Source organism: Orycteropus afer, unplaced genomic scaffold, assembly GCF_000298275.1.
Source record: "Orycteropus afer afer isolate SDZICR_OR568_19922 unplaced genomic scaffold, OryAfe1.0 scaffold00123, whole genome shotgun sequence".
Taxonomy (NCBI): Eukaryota; Metazoa; Chordata; class Mammalia; order Tubulidentata; family Orycteropodidae; genus Orycteropus; species Orycteropus afer.
In genome coordinates, this window is record NW_006921710.1 from 388,931 (window position 1) to 399,447 (window position 10,517).

The 10,517-nt window shown below is 39.0% G+C and overlaps 1 protein-coding gene across 1 annotated transcript in view; it reads left to right on the plus strand.

The window, feature by feature from the left end:
• Nucleotides 1-10,517, plus strand: part of TSC1 (TSC complex subunit 1) — a 53,392-nt gene that overhangs the window by 38,289 nt on the left and 4,586 nt on the right. Inside the window, exons 11-18 of the mRNA XM_007944196.2 lie at nt 217-280; nt 1,930-2,034; nt 2,547-3,105; nt 4,435-4,478; nt 5,099-5,265; nt 6,217-6,399; nt 7,559-7,669; nt 8,348-8,470. Of these exons, the coding sequence (XP_007942387.1) occupies nt 217-280; nt 1,930-2,034; nt 2,547-3,105; nt 4,435-4,478; nt 5,099-5,265; nt 6,217-6,399; nt 7,559-7,669; nt 8,348-8,470 (1,356 nt within the window). The remainder of the gene's footprint in view (nt 1-216; nt 281-1,929; nt 2,035-2,546; nt 3,106-4,434; nt 4,479-5,098; nt 5,266-6,216; nt 6,400-7,558; nt 7,670-8,347; nt 8,471-10,517) is intronic.

The following is a 10,517-nucleotide window of genomic DNA, read 5'->3' on the forward strand; positions in this document are numbered from 1 at the left end:
TTTTTTTTTTTTTTAATAGATATAACCTACATAAACAAAAGCACTTGGTGTTCTCAGTAACTTTTTGGCATCCTGAGACCAAACAGTTTGAGAACTACTGAGTTAACCTTTAAACTCCTTTATATGTTAAAAATTAGGATATTTAGGATGTCTCTTATAGCTGAGAACATTTACAAAACGTTTGCCTTGTGTTATAAATGGTACTTATCTTTTCAGGAAGAGAGAACAGATTCTGCAAGGCCATGTCTACACAGACAGCACCATCGTCTGAGAGGATTAGGTAAAATCTCTTTGGGTAATGGTGGACCTTGCTTATCTCTTCTCATTGGGTTATACTTGTGTAGAAGCAGGATTAAGTGGACACAAGGCATTTATGGCTTCTTAAAACTCAGAAACCTTGAGACAATGAAACAACGAGTAACTTTTTTTTTTTATTATAAAAAAGTACTGTTTTATTATAAAATATTAAAAGTGTGAGGATGGCAATAGGAATCATTCTTTATGTTGTCATCCAAAGGCAACCATATCTCTTCCTGTTTTGTCATATGCCCTTTTAGTTTGTTGGCTTTTCATGAATTTCTTTGTTCTCTCTATATATATGCCAGTTAAATTGAAATAGTTCCTTGGACACAATTCCATTTAACAACAAGTAATTCCCCCAAAATTTTTATTGTGAATTTGGTGAAATGAATTATACCTCAATATAAAGAAAACAAAAATCCTCACAACTGGACCTATAACCAGCATCATGATAAATGGAGAAAAGATCGAAGTTTGCCAAAGATATCTTTGAAAGTTTATAGGGCAAATTAATTTTCCATACAGCATTTCACATACACTTTGTCTCATGACATTGACTGCAATTTCCCACAATGCAACAGTTCTCTTCCCACTGACTCCCCATAGTTTACTCTTCCCTGTGTCCTTCCATCCCATGCTGTCTCCCTGTGGATACACAGCCTTTTTATTCTGCCATGATTGATGTCTCTAAGGAGTATATCTACCTAATGTAAGTGTTCAGCTCATATGCCTGTGTTTTGTTTGGCTGGAAGCCACAATAGTGGGTTCAGTTCAAGACCTGAAGGGCAGCTAGGGGCCATAGTCTCAGGGGTTTCACCAGACTCTATCAGACCAGCAAACCTGATCCCCCTCCTTTTTTTTTTTAAAATGATTTTGAGTTTTATTCCACATTATTCTCCCACTCTATCCATGATCTCCTACATAGAGCCCCCTCTGAGTGGTTGACAGTGCTAGCTGGGCACCATCTACTTCTTCTGGTCTCATAGTCGTATAGGCTGAGGATCACATGGTGTACCAGTCCTTTGGACTAATTGTTTCCATGCATCTTTGGTTTTCTTCATTCTTCTTTACTCTGGATGAGGAGAGCCCCATTGTAAACAACGAGTAATTCTTAAAAGCCAACCTAACAGTAACATCCAAAAAAGCTTTTAAATTATTACAATGAAATGCCTGTAAGTGTTCTGACCTGATCAAAATACGTGCTCTTATCTGTTCTCTGAGGTGTCATAAAACTGAGAGTTAGGTTGAGTCCCTAGTGGCATAGATGGTTAAGCACTGAACTGCTAACTAAAAGGTTGGTGGTTCAAACCAGAGATACCTCAGAAGAAAAGCCTAGTGATCTGCTTCTGAAAGATCACGGCTTGGAAAACCCTATCATGTGCTGTTTTACTGCGCACACATGGGATCACCTTGAGTCAGAATTGACTTGCCGTCAGTGGGGTTTATGGGTTAATTAGATTATTTATAATATCTTAGCCTTCTGTAATTACAGCCTCTGGTGATAGTCAGTCCATTCTTCTCTGTTCAGTGGGAAGAATCAGTCATACTCTAAGACAGTGTAAGCAGTTTCAAAGTTACAGGGATTACAAGTGCATTTATTTAACTTGAGTTTTCTTTGTTCCTCTTTAGAAGAGACAGCTGGCAGCAAAGGTTCTGTCACTCTAAGTGATCTTCCAAGGTTTTTAGGTGATCTGGCCTCTGAAGAAGATAGTATTGAAAAAGATAAAGAAGAAGGTAATGCATGTAGGATTCTGTGCCTTTAAGATTGCTGTAAGATGATAAAACTTAATTCTCATTTTGCTGTAAAATCATGATTTTGTGTTCACACACATAGGCTTCCTTGGTTTTTCTTCCCTTGTGGAGAAACAGGGTTTTATACTAGGTCCAGTGCCAATAAAAGGAGCTGTGGTAGAGTAGTGGTTAAAGTATTTGGCTGCTAACCGAAAGGTCAGTGGTTGGAACAGATTGCTGCTCTGTAGGAGAAAGATGAAGCAGTCTGCTTCTGTAAAGAATTACAGCCTTGAAAACTCTATGGGACAGTTCTAATCTAGCCCATAGAGTTGTATGAGTTGGAGTCTACTCAGTGGCAGTAGGTTGGGTTTGGTTTTGGTTATGCCAGGTAAAGAGATTTTTAATCTACCCTTATGGATGATACTAGAATGTGACAGCATAGAAACTCAAACTACCCAGTCTTATCCAAATTGAATGTTTACTGTGGTTTCTCTTGTTCTGTTTCCACCTTTTAGCTGCAATATCTAAAGAACTTTCTGAGATCACTACAACAGATTCCGAACCTAGAGTTCCTCGAGGTGGATTCGACTCTCCTTTCTACCGAGACATTCTCCCAGGTTCCCAGCGGAAGACTCATTCAGCAGCCTCTGGTGCACAAAGCGCTAATGTGAACCCTGAGACTTTAAACTCCTCCCTGGACAAGCTTGGGCCTGACACACCAAAGCAAGCCTTTACTCCCATAGACCTGCCCCCTGGAGGTGTTGCTGAAAGCCCTGTTGGAACGAGGGAACACCAGACTTCTTTGGAGACAAATATCCTCACTCCTAGCCCTTATAAAATTCCACCTCAGAGGGGAGTGGGGTTTGGAAGTGGGCAGCCTCCCCCATATGATCATCTTTTTGAGGTGGCATTGCCAAAGACTGCCTATCAGTTTGTTATCAAGAAGACTGAGGAACTATTAAAAAAAGCAAAAGGAAACACAGAGGAAGATTATGTGCCCTCTACCTCCCCAATGGAAGTACTGGATAGACTGATACAGCAGGGAGCAGATGCACACACCAAGGAGCTTAACAAGTAAGGGACTGGTGTCTATTTTCTTTTTATTTAAACATTCAGTTTTATCATAAAATACTAAAAGGGTGAGGATGGCAATAGGAATCATTCTTTATGTTGTCATCCAAAGGCAACCATATCTCTTCCTGTTTTGTCATATGTCCTTTTAGTTTGTTGCCTTTTCATGAATTTCTTTGTTCTCTCTCTATGTCCATTAAATTGAAATAGTTCCTTGGACACAATTCCATTTAACAATCAGATTTTCATATACAGGTCATTTTGTGGCACTTGCACTTTGAAGAAGCTTATAGATGCTTTCATATTGGCCCCCTGAAAATTTGAGGATTAGGGTATGATATTTGAAATAATTTCAGAATGTTTTTCATGGTGTCTACAATTGTTGCCTGAGAGTTTTTCTTTCTATTTTTGGTAATATAGCTCATTAGGTAGAAAATTCAATCATCAGCATTCCAATGCAGGTTCCAAGTAGCTTTACCTCCTGCCTCCCACAATGGCACACAAGGTTTCCTGGAAAGAAATCTACCCAGAATGCCATTTTCAACCCTTTTTCTATTACTTTTTTCAGAGGATATACAGGGAAACAAATTTTGGGGGATGTTTTTATTTATTACAGTAACCTAAGGAGGAGTTTGACCAGCTATAATATGTAGGCTTCCTCTTTTTAAATGAGATCTGATAAAAACCTATAACCCATTGCCACTGAGTTGATTCCAACTCATAGCCACCCAATAGAACAGAGTCGAACTGCCCCCATAGAGTTTCCAAAGCTGTAAATCTTTATGGAAGCAGTCTGCTCCATCTTTCCTCTCGTAGAGTGGCTGGTGGGTTCAAACCCACCAGCCTTTATTGAAAGTAGCCAAATGTTTTTACCATTTCACCCCCAGAACTCCTTTTGGTATAATAGGCTCAGGTAAATTATCTACTATTTTCCTTAATCTTGGACAAGAATTGTTTTTCAGCTGAGAACTATTTCCCATATATTCATCAGGGAGGGCTGAAACAGCTTTGTTTTATCACATGTTGCTTTGGAGAAATGACAAGAAAACATAGGCCATCGTGCTGCAGCAGTGTGAGCTCAGTGTTAAGGCTTCTCCACCCTCCTTGGTGATCACAAATAATGGGTGCCCCACCCATTGGCACCCTCTGTTTCCAGAGCCCACTGTAAGGCTTTTTCTGCAACTTCAAGTGGACTTTGAATTGGAAACTTTCTAATGCCATTGTGGATTTTGACAACAAAGGAATGATCTAAACTTGCTGCAATTAAAAGTCCAGAGTTTTTCTAGGTAAGATTTGTAACTTTTTTACTCAAAAATGAAACTTTCTTCCTAGGTTGTCTTTACCCAGCAAGTCTGTCGACTGGACCCATTTTGGAGGTAAATTTGTTACTTTAACTCCAAATCCAGCCAATGTGGTTCTTGCTTGCTTGTTGCCTTTTCTATCCTTGAAGGAGGTGCCCCATAGGAAATAGATCTCCCTTTGCTACTGCACTGGCAGGTTACCTCCTTGACTAAAAGTATCTCAAGTGTTACAGATTCAGCATTTCCTATTTTTAAAAAGTGAGTGTAGGGAAAGTACAAAAAGTGCAGATGCTCATGCAGGGCATCCATTGAAAAGACCCTGGTGAAGTAAATGGTACTGAGAATTATTTGGGAAAAACCTATTGCCCAAGGGAAGGGGCTTAAGAAATGGAAAGGGAGTCTCTTACATGCCTTATATTTATATATAGATGATCCAGGTTTGTGGGGGAAATAAAGCTCTAAAAGAGTCATCCCAGATTGATAACACTTTGATTTCTTTAAAGGGAGATAGTAAATACTTTTCTTAATAACTGACTGTTGCTGTGATCAAGTGATCAGTTGCTAAGTGAATGATGATTTGTTTTTAAAGGTATTTTGTTTCTGAAGCTAACAAAAAAGACAAAAAAGAAAGGGGGGCTCCAATTGAACTACATGTAAAAAAGCATCTCTGCCACCTCCCTCTGCTTTAAAATCAGGCTCTCCTCCCTCAGATGAGATCCACACCCTCCGTAACCAGCTGCTTTTACTGCACAACCAGTTACTCTATGAGCGTTTTAAAAGGCAGCAGCATGCTCTCCGGAATAGGCGGCTTCTTCGCAAGGTGATCTGTGCGGCAGCTCTGGAGGAGCACAATGCTGCCATGGTGAGAACTTCCTCCCACGGAGTAAGAGGGCAGTGGGTTTCACTTTTTGTTTTATTTTAGGTAAGTCTGTTGGCTTATAAAGAACATTGGCTGAGTCACGATCAAAGTTTTTATCTTGGCTCTAGCTCTGCTTGTTACCACTTGCATGGTTTGGGTCAGGTCCCTTCATCTCTGATATTAAGATGTGAGAGGCTAGATTTTTTAATTCCTTTGCAGGAAACTGTGGTGATAAATGATTGCTTGTAATTGATTGTAACAAAAAAAACAGTTTAAGAGATTATTTTGTTTCTCCAAATATGAAACCAGCTCTCTTAAAGCTGTTTCATGGCCTAAAACAAGTGCAGTATGGTGTGGTTGTTGTCAAGCCAATCAGCCCTATTGATTTAATCATGGCTCTACCATTTATATCCTTGGAAAAGTAATTTTCCCTCTTAAAGACTGTTTCTCATCCTGTATGTAAAATGGGAATAATAATAGCATCACCTACTTTATAAATTGTGGTGGTTAAAAGTAATGTCTTTTAAATGCAGTTGCTCAGTGCCTGGCACATTGTGAGCATTCAGTAAATGTTAGTTGTTACCATAAGCTTCTTGAGGAATAAAAAAAACTTATGGTTAAGATAATCTACTTATTCCTTGTAATGAAATTAATCAATACTATATATTAAAAGTGTCATTCTAGTTCTGATCTTTAGGACTTTGAAAGTATTGGGACCAATTTGATTCCTGAAAAAGCCCTTTAATTTGAGATCCATTTGCTAATGTGAAATTTGGAAAATCTTGACCTAAGCCCAGTAAAACAGTAGTGAGTTGTCAGATTCTGGGTCTGTAGTTACAAGTTTCAGGTTAGCTTATGATGCTCAGATGAAAATTTTGCAATATGTATTAAACTTGAGCATCATTGCCTGTGTTGTAAGGCAGCTAAAATGGTGACGTCTTTGGTCTCTGCTAGAAAGATCAATTGAAGTTACAAGAGAAGGACATCCAAATATGGAAGGTTAGTCTGCAGAAGGAACAAGCCAGATACAGTCAGCTTCAGGAGCAGCGTGACACTGTGGTAACCCAGCTCCATAGCCAGATCCGACAGCTCCAGCATGACCGAGAAGAATTCTACAACCAGAGCCAGGAGTTACAGGTATAAACGGAACATGGGCAAAACTACCAAGAGAAGGCATGAAAAGAAATGGGAAGAGAACAAAACTGTTTTCTTAAATGTTGTCACCTTGTCATCTTAACTAAAATGAAATACTTTTCTTTCTAAAATCATAGCAGATATATCTATGCCAGATACATTTTATTTTGAGAAGAGGTTCCCAAACTGTCTTGATTCATAGGTCCCTGAGTGGCTTGTAATATTTCCTGCTGCTCCTCAGTTGGAAAAAAATACTAATAGTTCCTTTTTATTAAGTGGATAACAAACAATTTAATGAAGGAGCTGTGGTAGCATAGTGGGTAAGGCATTTGGCTGTTAACTATAAGGTCAGTGGTTCAAGCCCACAGTTCATCTGCAGAGGGAAGATGAGGCAATGTACTTCTGTAAAGATTTGCAGCTTTGGAAACTCAGTAGGGGTCGCTATCAGTCAGAATCTGCTTGATAGCAGTGGGTGGGTAAACAATTTAATGAATATTTATGTCCTGACAAATTAATAGCTATTTTAAAAGAATATTTATAAACTTTCTTATTAAATTAAATTTAAAAAATTAAATTAGAAACATTTAAAATTTTTTTTTTAAATAATTATAGTTGCTTACTAAAGCTATGAATATACCTGTTGGGCATTGCACAACTTCTAAGGCCTTGGAATCACGATGGAACTGACACCCTTAGTTCTTGTTTCACACTTGTTTTCACGTGGTGATTGCTGTTTATTACAACCACTGCTGAAAACCCAGCTTTACAAAGATTTGACATCATCTGCACAAATATAGCACAATCTAATACTGACACTACAAACTAGCTCCAGCTACTTAGTAGTTCACATGATGTCCAACAGATGTCACTGTGTTTCCCTCAAAAATTTAAAATTTCTTGAAGCATATCTGAGTTTGCTCTGTAGCCCCAGGGCTCTTTGGTGCACAGTTTGGGAACTGTGGTTGAAAGGTCTTTTTTTCTTTTATTAAATAATAAGAAACTCGTAAGTCAACCTTAACTTACTTTTACAACTAAGAAGTCAAATCTTAATGGCCTAGGAACAGGAGAGCAATTGAGGAATTAGGCATTATCAATTCTGTGTAGGCTGATGGCCATGTAGGCTTGTGACTTGGCCTGACAATGCCCACGTCTCTTTGTGTAGACAAAGCTGGAGGACTGCAGGAACATGATTGCAGAACTGCGGATAGAATTAAAGAAAGCCAACAACAAGGTGTGTCACACCGAGCTGCTGCTCAGTCAGGTCTCTCAAAAGGTAAGATGAGGCAGACTTTTCTCTGTTCTCATACCACTTGCTGACATTCTTCCTTCAGACAGGATGGATGTTTGACTTGTGTGTCTCTGTGAGGGGTTTTCAACTAAGGGTGATTCTGCACACATACACACACGGGACATTTGGCAATGTTTAGAGATGGTTTTGGTTTTCACAAGATGCAAAGGGTAGAAGAGCTACTAGCATCTAGTGGCTAGGGATGCTGCTGAACATCCTAAAATGCCCAGCCAACCTCCACAAAAAATAATTATTTGGCCTAATTCTTAGTCTTTCTATATCCTGTGGAAATCTTTTTTAATACCTTGTGTACATAAGTGTAAAAAGTCTGTTCAGATGTTTGAACTGTGGTTCCTCGCTTTTTAGGGTTCACTGCATTCTCTAAAAGTCATTTACGCAAGATTGAGTGAGTTTTCTCTGGAGCTTTGCCCCACTAGAGCTAAAGTCTGCTTGGTAGTTGTATACACGCCCATCTTCTCTAAGCTTGAAGTCCTTTTCTGCCCATTTTTGTTGCTCTCGAGTGCCTTCCCTCCCTACCTTCAGTCTTTATGTCAGGGAATTTGTTCATTCTGCCCCAACATTAAAATACTAGGCTCCCTGTTTAATATCCTTTTGCTGCTTTTATGTTAGAATTTTCACTTTGCTTGTTTATGTTTTGGTTAGCTCTCAAATAGTGAGTCGGTCCAACAGCAGATGGAGTTCTTGAACAGGCAGCTGTTAGTTCTTGGGGAGGTCAACGAGCTATACTTGGAACAACTGCAGAACAAGCATGCAGACACCACAAAGGTATGCTGGGGCTGGGGAAACCAAACCTTTATGATCCAGGAAGTATGGGCTCCAAGAAGTATGTATAAGGCATGTCATTCATACTGTATGTATCTCATGTTCCCTGAAAGAAGGGGGGCTGGTGATAGTGTCCATTCCCATTTCTCCCTAATCTAGGATTATAAGTATCATTGCACATCATGTAAGCTTTTTTACTCTTGGGTTGCTTTAAAATTAAGTAAGTGAAGGCATACCTCAATGAAAACATATGAGTGAAAGCACCTAATAGTAATTCATACAGAGTAGGTGGTAAAAGTGTTTCTCTTCACTTCCCCATACCCCCGTTGGAATAAAAAAAAAAAGGGGATGGGGAATTAATTCGGTTTAACTTAACTCTCAACACTGTGGGTGTTTGCTGGTTTATGTGTCATTTTTTCTTTTACTATTGAATGTAATTTAAGCTTATGGTGGTTCAGCCTGGCAACAAGGCCAACATCAGGATGATCCTGCGTTAATTAGTGAGTGCCTCACCAATCATGTTGAAGCAGCAAATATATGTCACTTTATAAATAGCCTTGGGTAATGTTAGTGAATCAGTTGGGAATAGAATTTTAATAGTAACCATTCAGATGCTTCCTGTCACTAACTTCTCCATCACACATGGGCTGCCTTTTTACAATTTCTTGGGCTTGTGCTTTATAAAGCATCTTTTTTGGCCAGATGTAGAGAGTAGTCTTAGAACTAAAGAGATGTAATTTTCATAATAGAGTTACTTCTTTCTTGTTCTCAGCTGCTTGTTCTTAGATTCAGACTTCTTTTAGAAGGATGCTAAATGTGGAAATTTCTCTAGAAGCCAATTATCACTTATTTTGGAGTTACAGTGACTTTGGAAAAAGGAAAGGGGGAATACAAACTTTTTCCCTCTGAAAAAAATTAATAACATGCATTCTTACCTTTTCCTGAGTAAAGTGTATATGAGTTAGATTCTGTGGTGCTGTCTCTTTGTTTGTGAGCCTGATACTTTCTTTGACCTTGAACTAATCACCTACCTTCTTGGCTACTGTTTCATAGTCTATAAATGGGGGTGATGATACTAACATTTAACAGCTAAGATGCTTTCAATTGTAAACAACAGCAACAAAACTAAACTGACTTAATAATAAGGAAGTTTCATTATTTTATTTTATAAGGAGTCCTCAGGCAGGTGAGTTCTATGTTGCCCAAGCCAGCAATTTAGGGCCATAATTAAGGACCCAGGCTCATTCCACTTTTCTGCACTGCCTGACTTACCCTTTTGGTTTTGTCCTCAAGCTGGCCCATTTGTATCCATTGCAAAGAAAGAGAATAAAGAAATTATCTAACAATATCATTAATATCACATGGAAATGAAATTTTACAGAAGTTAATTAAAAATGATTGTAGCAGTACATTCACAGGGAACTGCCAGAAATTGAAAAGACAGTGTGGAATGAGGAGTATCATGCTGATACCATATGCATTTTGGGTGAAAGCAGAGAATACCAGAAAAATGTTTACCTGTGTTTTATTGACTACGCAAAGGTATTCAACTTTCTTAAAAAATTACGGATAACATTGCAAAGAACAGGAATTCCAGAACATTTAATTGTGCTTATGTGGAACCTGTACATAGACCAGAAGGCAGTCATTCAAACAGAACAAGGGAATACTGTGTGGTTGAAAATCAGGAAGGGTGTGCATTAGGGTTGTATGCTTTCACCATTCTTATTCACTCTGTCTGCTGAGCAAATAATCTGAGAAGCTGGACTGTATGAGGAAGAACGTGACATCAGAATTGTGATATGCAGATGAGACAGTCTTGCTTGCTGCAAGGGAAGAGGACTCAAAGCATTTACTGATGAAGATCAAAGACTACGTCCTTCAGTATGGATTCCAAAAGAAACCAAACTCACTGCCGTCGAGTTGAACCCGATTCATAGCGACTCCTTCTTGGGTTTCCGAGGTGGTATCACTACAGGAGTAGATTGCCCAACCTTCCTTCCGAGGAGTGGCTGGTGGGTTTGAACCGCCAGCCTTCTGGTTAGCAGTC